The 18,751-nt window shown below is 36.6% G+C and overlaps 1 protein-coding gene across 8 annotated transcripts; it reads right to left on the bottom strand.

Moving 5' to 3' along the window:
• Positions 1 to 2,311: 2,311 nt before the first annotated feature.
• On the bottom strand, positions 2,312 to 18,576 carry KBTBD3 (kelch repeat and BTB domain containing 3). 8 transcript variants are annotated; one of them, XM_032990973.2, is made up of 5 exons: positions 18,431 to 18,576; positions 16,919 to 17,049; positions 11,209 to 11,552; positions 9,814 to 10,055; positions 2,312 to 7,932 (listed from the first exon to the last, which is right to left on the bottom strand). In XM_032990973.2, exons 4-5 carry the CDS (start codon positions 10,035 to 10,037, stop codon positions 6,312 to 6,314), a joined length of 1,845 nt encoding a protein of 614 aa, XP_032846864.1. In that variant the 5' UTR covers positions 10,038 to 10,055; positions 11,209 to 11,552; positions 16,919 to 17,049; positions 18,431 to 18,576; the 3' UTR covers positions 2,312 to 6,311. The 8 variants fall into 8 exon arrangements, with proteins under 8 accessions (XP_032846864.1, XP_032846861.1, XP_032846866.1 ...); XM_032990970.2 differs by lacking the exon at positions 18,431 to 18,576 and adding an exon at positions 17,522 to 18,147; XM_032990975.2 differs by lacking the exon at positions 16,919 to 17,049.
• Between the last annotated feature and the right edge of the window lie 175 nt (positions 18,577 to 18,751).

An 18,751-nucleotide genomic window follows, 5' to 3' on the forward strand; every position in this document is an offset into this window, starting at 1 on the left:
ATGCTCCTTCCAGGTGTGTGGGGCAAGTTCTTTTTGTCTTGAATTGAGTTGGTGGTCATGATCTACTGCCTTTACCTTTGCCGAGTTACCGCAGATTTTGCTGACTTTGAGCTACTCTGATGATCATCCAGCCTTTGGTGCTTTCTGGGGCAGGATGCTCCCCTTTGAATAGTTTTTTAGCTCCTCTTCAAAGGTACAATTGTTACCAGGGCCTGCATTGTTCATGCAAAATCGGAGTAACTCACTCCCTTACCTCCTGTTCCTTCTTTTGACTGCAACAGTCTTAAATCAGTAGCTGACCCTGTCATTGTTCTATTTGCAAGTTCAGAATTGGTAGACTAGAAGATTTCTGAGACACATCAGTTAATCATACAGAAAACATTTTTGTGGAGCTTCCTGTTCCTGGGCTCTTCCTTTTTGTCTCCTCAGCTACACATGAAGTGTCTGGCACTTGCTCTTTGTAATACATCCTGTTGCCTTGGTAATTGTAACCTTTGGGCAGGCTTAAGGCACTACTTGCAGGTAGATAATTAAAAATACTTTCTCTCTACTACCTCTATTCTGTATAACCTTATGCATGCATGTATTATTTTGCATATTTATTAACAACTACTTGCGCAATCCTTTCAAATCTAAGTTCTGGGCTGTATTTGTTATTTCGACTTAAGCATTTTCATTGGAAAGATAAATTATTTGATTAGTACTGCTTCTGGTGACCATAATTGTGACTGAAATTACAAATCTTTAACTGGTATTTTTGAGTTGCAGCGAACTTACTGAAAATATTTATAGAAACTACATGTGGAAAGGCTATGAATTTATCAGGTTACTTACAGGTAATGTTAGTGTTGCTGCCGTAATTGCCATTGTGTACTGAATACCATAAAAATTGAAATAGGAAAATAGTAAGGAATAGGGTTGCAAGACTGTGCCACATGGCTGGCAATATATCATATGGAGATATTTCTTACTAAGGCCTATGTAGACTTCAATTTACATTATTACCAGCATTTTGACTGTTCAGAAATAAGATGTAAGTGTGCCCTAAAGGTCTTGAAAGCTAGTTCAAACTAGATTCGGGTGCAAGTAGGTAGAGAAATGATAGAGTGAAAGTCATTAACAGTCAACCTCTGCTAGTCTGCAAAAATAATTAGTGCTAATTATACCTCATTGAGTATCCTTTTATTGTGAAGCACAAAAACACTAAATGTGATTAGTGTCCATTAGACTAATTTGAACTAGGAAGCATATGATTTCCTAGGGTAGCAGTGCACATCATTCTAAATAGCTCTACTTTCTTCTACTTACTTCTGTTGTTATTCCACTAATACAGAGGCTACTGATCACAGGTGAGAAATCTTGGTATATACCAGCTTCTTCTAACAAAAATCCTTGGACCTTCATTCATGTGAACACTCTTAATTTATGTATAATTTATGTGTATTTTATTCATTAAATCCAGACTCTGCTTCCTTGCGTTTGATGACAATGAGAAAAGCCCCACCATACTGTGTACTTCAGATACAAACTGTGCGTGTCCATGGTGAATTCCCTGAATCTGTAGAACATACATATACAATTTTCTTCTGATTGTGCACAGGGTTACACAACTGCAGCTCTCAGATTTGGGCTGTGAATCCCTTTATTGTTCGATATAAGCTTTTAACATTGTGAATGCTGATGGAGCATTTTGTACGTGTCTCCAAGTGGCTTTTGCTAGCTGTGGGGCAGGGTTAATTTTTATTGCTGTAACTCCATTTTATCTATGCAGAGGTTTGCAAGTCACAGCATTAAGTTCTGAGAGAATACAAGACAACACAGGGCTCCCTCACTTTGTATTAATGCAATTGCTGCACCCTTTGCACATGACATTTAGACTTAGTAGCTTATATCTCCTTTTATTTAAAGCTACTTTTAAGTAGTATCAAAGCCCATTTCAGGCAAAATACCTCACCCTTTGCAACCCTTAAACTGTTAAAAAATCCCTATATATCAGTCTGAGCTAGATGGCTCCAGTAAAAAAAGATACCAATTTAAATGAATATTTTATAATGGTAAAATTACACCTTCTCAGCAGACTAAATCAAATTTAGTGTGGGAGCAGCAAATTGATATACAAAGGATATACAAAGTCCAAGGTTAATTAAAAAAAACCCTCTCACTGCAGTTTTCGTGCATGCTAACTGCATTTGTGGTTATAATCTAACATTCGAAATGTTCTCCGGTTGAAACAGGAAAGAAAAAAAAAAGCAGTTAACCTCACTGTAGATTCTCTGTGTTTTGAAACATGGAAAAAAATCAGACTTGAGGATTCAGTTGCTCAGTACTTTTATTTCACAAAAGAATGAACATCTTGGCAAACATGTAGTATCATACTTCCCATGTATCAGCAGAGCCCAGGCAGCAGCAAAATGTTACTGATCTTTATGCTTTATTGGACATTAGAAAGGGAAAAAAGTAAATTGAGCATAATGTTCCGCTATAAATATTGTCAAATGTAGCCCTGGTTTCAGTCTGTTTTAATTAAAATAGATCTTATGCTGCCTCCTGTTGGTCACCTACAAACAGAAGGATCTACAATTAAGACTACATTACAAACTGCAGACAGCACATTCTATAGCCTATACCTTACCTACTACCTACTACTAATCAGAGGAGGTATACAGCTTTCTTCATGGAGTAATACCAGAAATAATTCTGACCCAGTAAATTTACTCCATTTTGTGAATATAATGAATTTTTAACAGCAAACTGACTTACTACAAATGTATTTAGAAAATAAATTAATTAGTACATAAGAGTAATCATCAGATCTGTGCAAACATAATCAATATAAACACCTGAATAATTGATATTTATTATAACAACTAAACCAGTATGATAACATTACCAAAGTGCCCTAATGTTTTGATAGCATTCTTTAAAAATTAAGATTATCCAATAAAATAATTACTGGGTATTAAAATCCCCCATACAATATATATTATCTTCATGTATATTATACTGGTCATGCTTATAATATGTTCTGTGACATGTAATAGAATACTATTAGAAATGTTTTGGTTACATAATTTAAGTGCAAATAGTAGATTATAACTTTACATGCAATTTGTATGTTTTAAACGTAACTATATTTCAGTGAGAACATAGGTAATCATTAATCTGGTCATCGGCTATTTTTAGAGGAAGGTACTTCTTCATAAAGTATTGTGAGCTTCAAAAATTCAGAAAAGATGTAGAAAAACTTGCTTTGCACTAATTTTGTGACTTTTTAAAAATTGCCTAACAGCTGCGTAGACTGAAAAATCTAATTGATCCAAATATACAGCAGTTACTCATGCAAGTAATCCATATTCTGAGTAGTGTAGTTGACTTTGCTGAGATTTCTTACATCATGAATGATTAATCATAGGATTTCGAACATAGGCCCTTCATTCTATCATAAAGCCTTGTTTTTAACCATGACTTTCTAACACAGCTTCTTCTGTGCTCAGTTCTGCTTTCAGATTTAACTCTTTCTATGTGGAATTACGGCAACTGACCTTTTTTCTTCTGTGAGAATGGTAATAAAGGCTTGCCTACATAACTGAAGAAAATTAGTACTATTTCACAGTAACTTTTCTGTAAGCAGTGGTACAAAGTAACTGACACTACTACATTATTTTCTGATCACTGAGTAAGAGAGCTGAACCCCATTTGAAATCCATGAATGATTTGTCAAACTGGGAACTGACATTAGTTCCTGTGCAAATGTAGCATAGAATATTATAGAAGCATGTCTGTTTTCCATTTAAGCTTCATTCAGTTTTTACTATATATAGAGTAATTTGCCACATACATCGTTGTGCTGTCTGATGTCATAAGCCAGAGCCTTATACATACAGCAAGCAGCTGGATGGAAGACTGCAAAAAAAAATTTGCTGTAAGGAAAAACTTAGAGAAAAGAGCGTCACCTGAATTACTGACTGACTCACTTGCTGTTTATGTGACCCAGCAATTTGGTCATGACAGTGGCAATTAAAAAAACCTCGCAATTCTCTAGTCTTTCCCTATTTGCATAGCTATTTATACCCATGTTCTATGGGCATAATATGTTACTTTTCTCATTGCATAAATTGCATACATCTATTACTCGGGTATAAAAACAACACAAAAACACAAGCAAAGGAGAATGGGGCCTTGTATTCCAATTAAGTGACAAGTTGCAATAATTAATGGTTAATGAAGTCTCTATGCTACCTTGAGTACTTTATTAATGCTAAAACTACTGTTTGCTTATGTCTATTTTTCTCCTACCGTTTCAGTAAGCATGAATAGTATTCTCCATCTCCCCTAAACTATTCAATAGATTTGCTTTGCACTAACAAAAAGTAGCTGTGTTCCAGTGTAAAAATGCTTGCATTTCAGTATGGTGATTGCAAAGTTTACCTAGCTATGTACAGTTATAATATGATTTGAAGACTCACTATGAAAAGAGCAAAATAAATATGGAAGTTGCCTGTAATACTGTAACAACGAGCTATTTACTTCTACAGAACTGACACACATCTTAATACAAATAAATTATTGAGTGGGAGGATTCCACTTTATTAATATGTCCTCCAAATGTGCATAATTTTCATTTATATACTTATGAAAATATTTATAATGAATGTTATCTAAATTTATAAAGGTACCCGATAACAAATTATAGTCAATCACAGAATTGGAACTTTCCATTGTTTACTAATTAAAACAGAAGTATGTTGCTAGGCAATGTTTTGCTTTAAGCATTAATATTGAGCTTGAGTTTTGCAAAAAAAATACACTCAGTAATGATGTGATAATGAACTTACTATGGTCATCTCAAGCTATAAGAAAGATGTTTTAGATGACTCAGTAAATTTTGTTCATTTTTAAACTGCTCGGGAAAGATGTGCTTAGATGTTTAGAACCATTCTTTCTGGCATAAGACAACCTTACTGCTTAAACAATACTTATATGGAACATAAGGGCTTCCAATATCTTATTCAAATAGCTGGTAAGAAAGAAAATTTTCAGGCTCTGGAGGATTACAAATGTGTTTATGAAGCCTATCTAATTTCAGTGTCCTGTCAGACACACATCCCACTTTGTATGCAGAAGATCAAATTTACTTCACAATGTATGCCTAGACTAATATTAATACTAAAAGTCCATTACAATTTTAACATTATAATGGATGACTACTGAAAGTTTATCGAGTGATATATTGTGTAGTGTTTACCATGTAATATTTTAACACCTAATATTACCATGAAGTACAAGATAAAGTGTTTTAATTAATTTAAACTTTAGAAGTTAAACAAAAGAATTCCTTTGCCTCAGAAATACTATTTATTTTTACTTTAGATATAGGGATTTATTTTTGTAACTTTGTATTTGATGTATGACAAGATACGAACTTTTCCCGTAGTTAACCGAAGCAACAACTAAAATGTATTTTACAGCATGCTGCTCTAAGCAGCCTAGTGGCTGCTTAGCAGGTAGCCCTGGAGACTTTAGAGATGGAAGACTTCTGTTAGAAAACATCCCGAAGTGGTTTTTCTTTAGTTGACAGCATGACTGAAGCAAAGATACCACATGAATCATCCATCCTGTTGAAATCTTGCCCACTCTGCAATATGTTATCAAAGTTTACCTTGCCACATTTAATGTGATGAAAACAGAAAGTACAGCTACTACTAAGGCACAAGGATGGAGAAAAACTAGTAAAACTGAAGAGCTGAAGTAAGATGATAGGAATTATCAGTCTCTTCAAGTCAGATATCTGGTTTTAATGCTGTGAAGGTCACTTTGGCTCTTGCCCTTGCTAAGGTCATTCTAATAAGATAAAGCTGTCAATTCCTCTTACAGATTTATGAATATAAAAAATATAAATAAAACAACACTAATGCAGATTTCTGTTGAACTTCAGTTACATAGGGAAAACGGTATCACAGTCAGTTTTCTCACTGCAATTTCTCCACTGGGACAACTGTGAATATTGCAGAAATAATGGCACATATTGCACAATGAATTCCTCAAGACTATGCTTTTTTGAAAAGTAATACAATTTTGAAAATTACTCAGATAATTACAGAGGAGACTTGCATATAAAATTAAGTAATACTTTCTGTACAATGACTAGAATGAATGACAATTTAATGGACTCTTCCAAAATCAATTCTATAGCATACAATTTAAACTGAAGATTTAAACAAAATAGTATGAATTTTTCCATCTGTAAATTAATACCTAAAAATATCTTCTAAAGCTTGTGCATTTAAATAGATTCTTTTGACTCAGGAGTTTCAAAATTCTCCAGAGCAAATTGTCAGTACAGATGACCAGGGGTCCCTATATTTATTAAACTGAATGACTTGACAGTAAAACTCGGTTAAGGCTCTTGGCATTGGTGAAACTTCTTCCCACTCAGACCTACTACTGTGGTAGACTTGAACTTCATCTGTGATTTCTTCTGGAGCATAATCACCACCTAGTATGTAAATTTTGTCTTCTGTCCCAACTGCTCCTGCATTAAAGCCAGCACATTCAAAAGATCCTTCCCCTTTCCAAACACAGGTTTCTGGGCAAAAGCTGTAGACCTTGTAGGTGGAGAGATCACATATGTACAATGTGCAGTTCACTGGAACAGCTTTGATTAGAGTTGCATGGAAAAACTGCCCAAATTCTGCTACAAGCTCAGACCACTGATCAGTCATAGCATTATACTTAAAGAAACAATCAAGAGATGGATTAAAGGCATCAGTAATCTCTACTTCTGAGCCAAGGACGTAAATTATATTCTGACATGCACTTGCTTCTGGATAGTAGATACCTCTTGGTAATTGGCTTACAGATTTCCAATCTTTCGAAAGAGGATTATAGGATTCTACATCCAAAAGACTTCGGGTTTCTTGAGCTCCTCTGGTCTTTCCACCTATTACAAACAGCTGATTTAAGGTTACAACAGATGTATGCATTGTCCTTGGTTTTTTCATAGCTGACACTATGGAGAATTCATTGCTGACTGGACAGTAGCACCAAGTTTGGTCAGTGGCATCATGAAATGGTTCAGCAATATGAAGCCTGACAGTCCTATAACAACTCCCTTTGCATCCTCCAGTTATAAATATTTTTTCTCCATAGCTAGATAAACTTGACCCTGGAAGATCAATCATGTGCGTATGTGGTAGTTCTTTCCATTTATCTGTTTTGATATTGTAGCAGAATGTATGTCTGTTTTCTCCATCCTCATCAGTTTTATGAACAAATATGTATTTTTCTGTTGTTGAAGGACGTGCATCTGGAAACAGTCCACTAAAATTCTGCACACTTTTAACTGCGTCATTGATTATTATCGAGCAATTAGCACTCGTAAGTAAGTGTTCTTCAGAATGTAGAAAGTCCTGCAAAGTCTTTTCAGGTAACTGGTGTAGTCTCACTTTTTTAATCAAATTAGGCAGGTATTTCTGTCGTGTTTCTAAGTTGTGTTTGGTCCACTGAAGGACAGCTTTCAACACTGATTCTTCCTCAGGGACATTTAGTTCATCAGCCTCAAGACATTTTTGTAGTATTTCAAAATTAATCTCCAAAAAATCATTTGATCTGAGCAGCAAGGAAAAGTGGTGCTGTACAAAATCTAGCGCATGATCAAATAAGCGGACAGAACCATAACTTTCTGATAGAGAAAGCAACTGTAAGCAATTCACGAGATCAATACTTTTTATTAGAAAGTCACTGCAGGCTTTGGAAAGGAGTGAAACTTGAAGAAATGATGACAGCTGGAAGAGCATTTCCACATTATCATTTGTTATCTCTGTTTTTCCTGTGTAAGCGTAATCAAGAAAAGCTTTCACTGCCTTGGGTGATAGATTACTAATAGTAACATTGCCATCATCTCGTTCTTTCATATTAACTTCAAACATGGCCCTGTGAATAAAATATAGAAGATATACACACAAATTAAAGATTTAGCAAGCAGCAGGGAACACTGATGTGAGAGGAAGGAGACAATCGGCATATAATAAGGTGGGCAGGCTGTATAGGTCTAAAATGTGGAGGTTCTCATAAGTAAGAACAATGCATTTTCTTGATATGGTTGAAGAAAAAGGAGTGGTGATAAGAACATATTCAAAGTGATGGCTCATAAAAATTATAGCAGCCCCTCTGTTTTGTATGGATTTTCACAGATAGCAATGAAGTCCGCAGCTCTCGATGTGAGAGAAAATGTGAAATTGTTGGAGACAGCATCAGTTTCAACTGCCTGAGAAAGAAAGGCTGATTTAAAAAAATACATAGTAAAAAAGCCCCGTGGTTTCAGTCATGCACTGTGGATGAATACAGAAAATTAAGCAAAAAAAGGCCTTCCAAATTGCAGGCTGAGCAAATGGCAGGATGGATGATGGGTGCATTCTAAAGTAATAAAAGCAGGTAAGGGGTAAAAGAGAAGAAACATAAGTAAACTTAATTCTTCCTTTAGAGTTGACAGATAGATGTATGGGTACAGGCAGATGTCAGGAAAAAATAAAGTTTTGACTTAGGATCACATGACGCAATGAAACTTGTGCAGAAAGTAGACTGTGACTGAATACAAAGACAAAAGCTGAAATCGTGGAACAAACTACTGATCAGTAAATTTGTGCAAATTTTATTACAACTTTCACGACTTTATTACTAAATATGTAATAACATTTAACTATTTCACACAGTCTAACGTGGCAAGATAAAATAGTTGAAGTTTTTCAAGCTGGTAAGTGCTAGTAACAGAATAGTGCTACATCATCACTTGCCCTACCCTCCCAGAGCCCAAGCATCAGGCTGTGATAGCAACCGCTTCTGAATTTGATGAAAGATGATACTGGAGAAAGATTTAGCTAAATCATCAAATACTAGGTATATAATCTGGATTATTAATATATTATAGATAGTTCCTATTAAGAGTATTATATCATAGCTCAATTATACAATTAGTATCTGTATATGATTTTTAAAATCCCATACTTCTATAAAGCTGAAGAGTAAAAAAAAAAAAAAAATCACTGTGTATAGCATACTCTTTGGGAAGTGAACATCAGGTAAAGCAGGTACTTGTCTGACCTCCTAAACAAGAACAAAAAATTACAGTAAGACAGTTATCTCCCAAAGACCTTTTTACATACTAAATGATGATCCTTAAAATCCTTTCCTCGCTAACCCAAGAGCTATGATACAAATCTCTAATTAGAGTGTAAAACAGCAACTGAACAATACTAATAGGAGAGCAATCTAGGCAAAGGCTTTGATTCTAAAAGCTAACAAGTAGAGAGCAAAATATTGCTGAATCTTGGGTTTACATAATGAAACCAAAACTAAGGTAAGTCCAAAGGCCAAGGAAGACAAAAGGTGTTTCATTTTAAAATTTGTCTAGTGCATCTAGGTACTTTTTATTCTCTGAAGGTAATAAATGGGCCTTGCATTCCAGGACAACTTATGAATTTGATGGCTCTTGTTAATAACTGTTACACAGAGAGAGTCTGATATTTGTATTTCAGAGTATAGACTGCTGTCTGAATCTCAAATTCAGAGTCTTCATGTAGCTTTGGAAATATAAACAGATATATTTGGGGTATGGTTACACAGCTAACACTGTAGTTTTGGTTCTTTTTACAATCCTTAATATGATGTTTGAATGCTTTGCTCAAAACTCTGCAACATATGTAAGTTATGATGATTTATTTTTTATGATGATTTTATTTATGTAATTATACCTTCCCTCCCTCCCAGACAACTTACAATCCATTTCCTGCAAGCTCAAGCCAAAATTAGGTTTACCTGAAAAAATCACTGCATGCTGCCAGTACACAACGATGACAAGGAATTATTTCATCTTTCACAAGAATTTTGAAGTCAAAAAATATATTTTGTTCTCTGAATTTTTGTAGTACTTTTAGAATTTGTTGTCCATGACCTTCAGCCACTAAGGAATTGATCTTATTTTCAGGAACAGAAATTCCATTGCAAATAGGTCTGCTAATGTAATCCCGTTGATTGGCCATGTTTTCTTCAATCTACTCCTGAAAGTGAAAAGGAAATGAAAGTAATTGATTCTACAGTTTTACTGTTTTTTAAAAAATAAAAATCATCAAGATACCATAAAACAAAGAAAACAATTCCCAGCATTGAATTTGGTTTGTAAGTCCTATGCACAGTTACAAATTTGTGCTGTGATTTTTACATTCAATTTAATTTGATAATGAAACTTCTACTTTGCAAAATATATACACATAGCACACTTTGAAAAGTAAAATATCTAACATATATCAAAGAACAACTCTACAAATAGTACCCACCTGTAGGAATTTTTTCAATAAAGTCCACAGGAAGCACACCAAGGAGTGTGTTAAAATTTTTAATGGTCATTTAAGAGAAAGACTAGCCCTAGGCTTATACTCAAAACAAAACAAACTCTTACAATTTCATGTAAAATGAAGATGGAAAAGAAAAACTTTGTTACATACTTTTAGATTCCAAAAGGCTCATCCTCATCAGCATACTATAACCTCCCAGACTCAATGCAGACCAATAGTCTTTCTACAGGTTACAGTGGAAGGGAGACAGAGCTACTACACTGCTTTCTAAGTAGATTCCCATTAGGCACTCCAGACTAAAGTAACAGCCTGGCCTAATCACAGGATTGCTAGACCTTACCAAATAGGGTCATTTAGAGATGGTCTGGTGACAGTGCAACTGTGTTTAGGCAATTGATACTGATTCTGTCTTGCACCTCGTAAGTCTTGCAAGGAAGCTGTATGCTTGCTTACAGCTTATGCTGCACACTGTGAGCTTCATTTACAGTGGTGTAAATTAAGTGGCTTCAGAACAAATTTCAATTTAAGACAGTGCAATCTCCCTTTCAGCGGCCAAGGTTTTTTGATCAAAATCCCTATACTGAAGTGCATTGTTTGTATAGTAAATTGGCTTTCGCTATTTTTTGCAATAAAAATATTTTACTCCACTTTGCCAACACAAAGAAACTTTAAACATGAGTATATTTCATTTACACCTATTTAAAGAGTTATTTATACTGCTAGAGATGCATAAACTGCCCTTACTGCAAATTTGAGTCAAGCTTGCCTATTTTAAAACATAAGGAAACATTCAAGTTTTTCTATTGCGGGATTTTGCTTCCACAATTCTAATTAAAATTAGCAACAGATAATGGCCCACCTGAATTGACAAATAAGGGGATAAAAAATTCCAAGCCAAACTTGGAAACCATAAAAATCTGGTTTCGTTTTCAATTTCATGAAAAGGCTTATCTGATAACATGACACATTCAGAGCAAACTAAGCCATCAGGTAGTCTTCTTCATGGGAGGCACTTTCATAGCAGACTGATCTATACTTTATCTAGTCAGGTAGCTCCAACCACAAATAGACCTCCATGTCTCCTGGAATAGAAGAGATCCATTGATCTTGCTGCCAGCACTGGCACCCTTGGAGCAGGCATCTTCTCCTTCCCATGGCCAGACAATCTCACGTATTCACTCTTTCCATTCTAAGCCTGAGGAACTAGGAAAATACAGAAGAACAAGACCACCTTTTATTCTGATAATGTATGGCCTCATAAACTTCCATAAATCAAAGCTTTTTTGTATGTCAGAATTCTATAGAATACCCTGTTATTATGAATTTAAAAACCCATTCCTCAACAGACTGAATCTTCAAAAGCAGAGTTGTTTCAGTAAAATTAGTTTCCCACATTTGAATGAAACTTTTAAAAAAAAGTGAATTTCAAGGCTTATTTGGCATGATGTAATACTTCTGAAGGAAATGTAAACCTTTTCACAAAATTCTGGAATTGATAATAGATAGTAGACATCTTTCTCCTTTTACATTTAATTTCTATAGCAAGCTCCAACTTAAAGCTTGCTTTCTGTAGGTGAAATTACCAATTTCAGTAATATTCGTCTTTGTATAATGAACACAGAAACATCTAATGTCATCAAGTCTATCTCTGCTATTTTAGGCAAAGATATCATATGATCACTTTCATAAAAGCAATCTGTTTCAGAAAGTTTTCTTTTACTGGCACTATTTCCACAGAAAGACTATCCCAGTACATTGGTGCCAAGACTGCAAACCTTCTTTTAACTACAGAATCAGTTTATTAATGTTTACATATATTTATTCTTCTGTCAAAATTGGCATTTGAGTTCATTTTCCTTTGTATATTTATTCATGCTAATAATTATCAAGAGTGTTGATATTCTCATTAAACTTTTTTTAGAATGAACAATTGTCAAATGTTCCAAGGTCCATTTATAAGACTAAATTTTTGTCTTCCTTATTATTTTTTTTTGCAGTTTTCTCTTCATCCATGCCAATCTGATCTCATATTTCTTTCACTGATATTAGATTTGTTGTACAGCATTATGGTTAAAATCTCATCAGTGTCTCACTAATCCAATTTGCAGGTCATCCAGTGCATCCTAATCCTAATTTGTAACAGCAGTGCCTCTTTATTTTTTATTAAAAGCAAATTTCAACAGTGTACCTCTAATGATTTTTGTCTATCATTAAGGAAAATACTAATGAATACTGTGCTATGGCTTAGCCTAATTCACACTCCTCTGCACTCCATTAAAAAAATACATATTAAAAAATTCAATTCTCATCTCCCTCGTAGCCAATTCCTGCTTTATTTTAGAATTTTGGTACTAATTTACCACTTTGCTGGATCTGTTGATGATTTTAGAGCCCTCCAAAATATCTTAACAATTCAGCTAAAACTTGTTCTGTTAAACAAGGCCATCAGGCGTTTATTCCATGCTTTTTCTACAAAGCCTTATGAATTAATAGTTATAAATACTTGATCAAGTTACTGACAAAAGGGTAGAAAACATAGGAGGGGCAGACGTATGTTGCATAGGTCTGGAGTTCAGGAAAGCTGGGCAATAAGCCTCCTTATATTTTCTCCACTTACTCCCCCAGGATTCCAATTACAAAATCTTGTCTTTATGTGGATTACCATGAACCAGACTCCAGTAGATGGTTCATTAGAACTGGGATCTCCTACTTTGTTTCTTAACATATGGCTGTGTGTCATACAGCTTCTTATGGCAGGCAAAGACTATATACTCAAGCCCTCTTCCATCATCTGACCCACTGGGCACTTGTCACACAACTAGCTTTCCAGAATCTCCTGTAATGTGACATACCAGACCAAGTACTGACATATGTGACTGGGTATTGTCTGAGGTGAGATCAAATATGTTCTCTGATGTGACCAAATTCAAGCTACCCTACCACGTGACAAAACTCTGCTTGCATGCTGAACCCCCCTGAAACCCTCCAACCAACCCTCTTAATGTTAATACATTTGCCCTGTTTTTCTGATTGAAGGTCACATTAAACAAATGGCCTGTTGGCCATTACAGTGAAATTTGATACAGACTTCGATGTTATTAAGGTGAACCCCACATAATACATGCTTAGGGACATGTATGTGTGTCTCAAAGCTATCTGTACAGATCTCCAGTTGAGGGGCAAGGCATTCTGCACACCTGATGGTTAAGCGGCAACAAATGGCCAGCCTATGTGTGGACACAATGCAACTAGCAGTTGAATAGAAGGGCATTGGTAAACTAATTTTAGTCATTACAGTGGATGAACTAAGGGACCAGCTGGCAGCTCTGAAGGTAAGAGCATTCTTATGGTCTGTCACAAAGTCTGCTAATAGGACCCAGACCTCATTAGTTCTGCTGTTCACAAGACCCTTCCGTTTTAACACTGTCCTTTTCCCAAGACAGTAAGGAATGGAGCAGCCTAGAACATAAGAAGCTCGTTGACCCAGATGTCAGATAACCACACTGAGAAGTCTGATAAGCCCATAGGCAAAATCTAAACTATACACCCATTCCTATTAGCAGTATCTAATCTATTGGTAAAAAGCGACAAGAAAATGTCTAACTGACCTCAGTACCTGTATACCAAGCAAACAGCTACCAAAAACAATCACTGAATTTCTATATGAATTCTTTTACTTCACCAATGCTAAAGTTCCCTTTCCAAACATAGTTATAAGGCATAGCATATTTACAAAGATTTTAATTGGCACCATCAACAATCCTTCTTAGATGTACTTAAAATTCTGTATGTGGAAGAAGTTGAAATGTGTAATTTATTTGTTTATACTTATCCTTCAGAAAGTCCAATTGCCCTTTTGAACATCAATTTCATAACCTGAATAAGAATCCTAGATATTACACTAAAAGACTGTAAACACAGCACATTGTTAAACTTATATAGGATTCCAAAAGCATCCAGGATAGCCATCTTCAGAATATCTCAACAGGCATACACTTATATCATAACCACTGCAATATGCCTCATAGAAATGGTGTTCATATCCATTCCACTACATTTGAAATAGCAAAGCAAACAGAACTGCAAAGTGAACTTTGAGCAGAGATGAACTTTCGTTTGTGCAGGGTCTACTGTAGTTCTCACCAAGCATCAATCAGAACATACTTATACAAAGTACCTATATTCATAAACACTTTTGCTGAAAAGATTTCGCTAAACCAACAGTCAAAATCGCCTTAGGTACTGTGACTGATGGATAAAAATGGTTACAGAAGTTTAAATGTGCTAATAAAGTTGAGAATGATTTAAAATGTGCAATTAATTCTAAGTGACTAACAGAGGAAGATTTATTAAACAAGGGAATGCAAGGTCCTATGTAATAAGAATGGAGCACAAACACTCAGATGAGGAAACAGGGTACAGAATGACACGGGAGAAGACTTACACCAAATTGTTTTGATCACCTTGTAACAGTAAAATAAAAATATATATACAAATCTATGTGACTTTGTAATAGCCTAGGGAATGTTGTTTTGTGAAAGTATAAGCATACATAAGTATTGTGTGTACATAAATTAGCACTTTGTCAGAAAATGCACATTAGGGCCATGCCAGCCTTACAGTAAACATGACTGAACCTTTGTAATGGGACCGAAGCCCGAGACTGTTCCCAGCGCAATGGACACCAAGCTTACCTGAGACATGTAAGCATTCAGACAGTATAGATAACATGCTGTGTGTAGGTGTTCTCTCTTCTAGCAACACAGCTGGCAAAACCAGTCTAAACTCAACCTTTATTTGGTACTTTACTAAACAATTGTAAAACTATCTGCTTTATCTCAAAGCACAATATAGCTGTGCTACAGCATTCTCTCACCAACTAAAAAAAAAAAAAATACTAATTCTTAATACATCTTAGCAGGTATCTTATGAGAAATAAATTGTTCTTCAAGAGAACATTACCTTTGTCACTTAGCTTTCTCCCAGATTGGATAGTATGTCTTACTAGGTATCAGGATTTTTAAAAAATCTTAAATGCTGATATTTTGCAACATAATTATTTCTTCCTAGGTATGTAAAGTAGAGACCAACAAAGATAAAGAAATTGTATACATTCCCTTAGAGAAGTGTTAGATTTTTTTTCTCATACAAAGTTTAACTGTATAATTAATGTAAGTTTTGAAAAAGTCAAGGTCAGCATTTTAAAATCTAATATTAAATGTAACTATTATATTACTAAGTCTACCACATAGCCATTAAGATTATTTGGTATTTTCACTCTTTATCTATGCAGACTAGGACAAATAATTAATTTTTTAATTATTTTTAAAGACACCATTCACCACTACACATCCAATTTAACAGTACCTACTTTAATGTTCAGCAAGATGAATATGAGTGGAACAGGTATCTAAAGGATTTGGTGTCACTTCTAATTGCTGACTAAAAATACAGGAGTGGATTGAAATGTAATTAAATTATAAATACTAAGTACAAAGTACTGTACTTTTATATTGCGTTATTGTTTTGACTGTCATTGACTAAGATTGAAAACAGACAGTAACAGAATTTCAGGTTCCTGTCTGGAAATTTCAATGCAACTGAGTCTCACAGCTTTTCCATAAATAGCTGAACTTCAAAGAAAACTAATATTCAGTCAATCATTTTTCACAATCAAAAAAAATGCATGTGACATTCTGAGACATTTAATCCACAGAAGTGGCATTTATCTATAATACATGTTGAGACATGTATTCTAATAAGGAAAAGTTACACAGAGACTTTAAAGCTTTGGGTTCTTCAGAAGTGATTGAAAAAAAAAAAAAAAAAAACAGCATGGAAAAAAACCAACATGGTACCAGTAGGAAGCAGCGAAATTGCACTGATTCCTGGAGGTGTTCCAAAAGTGGAAGATTCCCTCTCTGCAAGCAGCGATCTTTAATTGCATAGCCTCTCAAAAAAACATGAATTCAATAAGATAAAGCAAATCATCACTTAGAAGAAATCAAACTGATTAGATTTTTATCTTAAAGCTAAATTTCTCAAATTCATCAAGTTCCCTTGAAAGTTATTTCCTTAGCGAAAAAAAAGTTCAATAACTGTAATTTTTATTTTCAGAAAAAAAAAAATTGGAATTAAAATGCCATGCTGTACTTCCAATTCTGGCAAAAATAGTAACTGCAAATTCTGGAAGAGGAAATTACTCCTTTTACTGGGTTCTGTAGTCTGTCACTTCTGTATGTGATTAAAATGTGTTTTTTTCAAAACATACATGCAATATTGAGCATAATTATAGAATAATGTAAATGTGGGTTTACACCAAATCTATTAATAATTATATTACATACTATACACTGCATCTTGAACCTCAGTTTGCACTTACACGATGCTTATTAAAAAAAAAAAAATCAATAAATCCTATAGTGAAAAAAACTGCTACATGTTTACATCTCTCTAAGAAAGCATGGACAAGGCAAATCTATCAATCAAACCTGAGGGGTTTTTTGGAACCAGGCAAGATCCACATTCCATTAGTATTTTCACATAACAGTAAATATAGCCACAATTACCTCTTCAAAGTGTGCAGAATACAATGCTTGAAACATAAATCTCAGCGACAATTTGATATAGGTGAATAGTATTTTCCTGGGGACTTGACTGTGCTAAATCATCCTCTGCTGTCAGTTAACTTTGTCTGTCTCTGGATAATACATAAAAGAGCACATATGACATCCTTGGCTTGACTAATCAATGAAGAAAAAATGGGAATCTTATTTAAAAATAAGTGAATTACACTACTGATTCCTAGCTGAAACGTATTTTTTTTTCCCCTAATGTTACTTCCGTGTTTAAAATATATTGCAAAGACCAACCTACACGCAGTTATAACTGAGACTTATTTTAGGCAAAAAGACCTCTGGCCTGTGTAGAAACAGCACTTTTTCACATTAACAGGGAGCTGTGAATGCTAAGCAACAACAAAGATTCTAAGAAATACCTGAAATAATGTAGTTTTCAATTATCATTGCATCATTTGTGGTCAATATAGCAAAGTTAAAGCATAAATATTTCTAAAGGTAAGCAACAGAAAGGAGGGTCATAGGTTTTTAAAGAGACCCTAAATTTTTAGCCATGGCCCAGCTTCAAAACGACAGGGGAAACAAAATTATTACCTTTTGATGCTTTACAGATGGCCTGTAATTGCGGGCACACGGGACTCCAGTCCTAACAACCACTACAGTTCTTAGCACAACAAAGAGCACGGGATATAAAAGGCTTTTGTTTGGACATTCTCTTTAGAAGCCAGAATCAAACCCGGGTGTGTGAACAATTGCCTCCTCTTTCCCAGGCAACACAAGCCGCGAGCCCCGGGAAGGGACAGGGGAGGGGCCGCCCCCCGGCACCCGCCAGCTCTGCCAGCGGCCCGCACGGCTCTTCGGGCGCGTGGATGTGCTAACGGCAACGCTGGGGCCAGAGGCCGCGGGGGAATCGCCTGCCGTTAACCGATAACGGTGCCGCTACCCCCGCCGGCACCAACGCGGCCCTGTCACAAAGCCGGGAGCAGCGAGAAGCTACGGTGAAATTACGCTCATGTTGCCACGGTGGGGGTTCAAAGCCGGGAGCAGCGAGAAGCTACGGTGAAATTACGCTCATGTTGCCACGGTGGGGGTTATCCGCCACCCCCAACCTCATCAGCTCACTACCGCCCGGGCCCCCCGCTGCTCCCGGTGCCGGTTTCGGCCCGTCCCCGCAGGCCCAACCTCGGGGACAGCGGCTGCCACCGCCCCTGACCCTCGCCCCGCCCGCCGGAGGGCGGCCCGCGGCGTCAGCGCCACTACTGAGCATGCCCAGGGGCGCCGCGCATGCGCCCTGCGGCGGCTCCCTTAATTCTAAGGGAGGACTAATTCTGACAGGACAGGAAGGATGGTGCAAAGGGGCTTCCCCTCCTCTCTCAGCGCGACCGCGGGGCCCGGCCACGGGACGCGGCGGTCTCCCGCGCCACTGCCTCTCCGTAACCGGCGAAGAGTTAGTGTCGTCCGTCCCCCCTCCCTTAGCGCTCCCTCCGAACAGCGCGCACCCACCTGCAGCCAACACCAGCAGCTCTCCGACCAGTCTGGCTCCCCCCTGCCGCAGTAACGCCAGCAGATTGGCTACTTCCGGTGTCATTCTCCCGCTTCTTGCACTCGGAATAGTTCCCCCGGCCGTCAATCCAGATGGAAGCCCGCCCACCCCCCCATCGCGCGGATTCTTCTCTGCGCTCTCTGACGACACCACGGGTGTAGCTCCGCCGCAAGCGCCGCCTTTCCCCTGATAAGTCGTTTCCTGGCGCATTCCCCTGTCAATCACGGGGCATTCTGACATCGGATTGGCCATCGTGCCTCGACAGCGGGTCGCTCCCTCCT

Source organism: Tyto alba, unplaced genomic scaffold, assembly GCF_018691265.1.
Source record: "Tyto alba isolate M040663 unplaced genomic scaffold, T.alba_DEE_v4.0 Super-Scaffold_2, whole genome shotgun sequence".
In the NCBI taxonomy this organism is placed as follows: domain Eukaryota; kingdom Metazoa; phylum Chordata; class Aves; order Strigiformes; family Tytonidae; genus Tyto; species Tyto alba.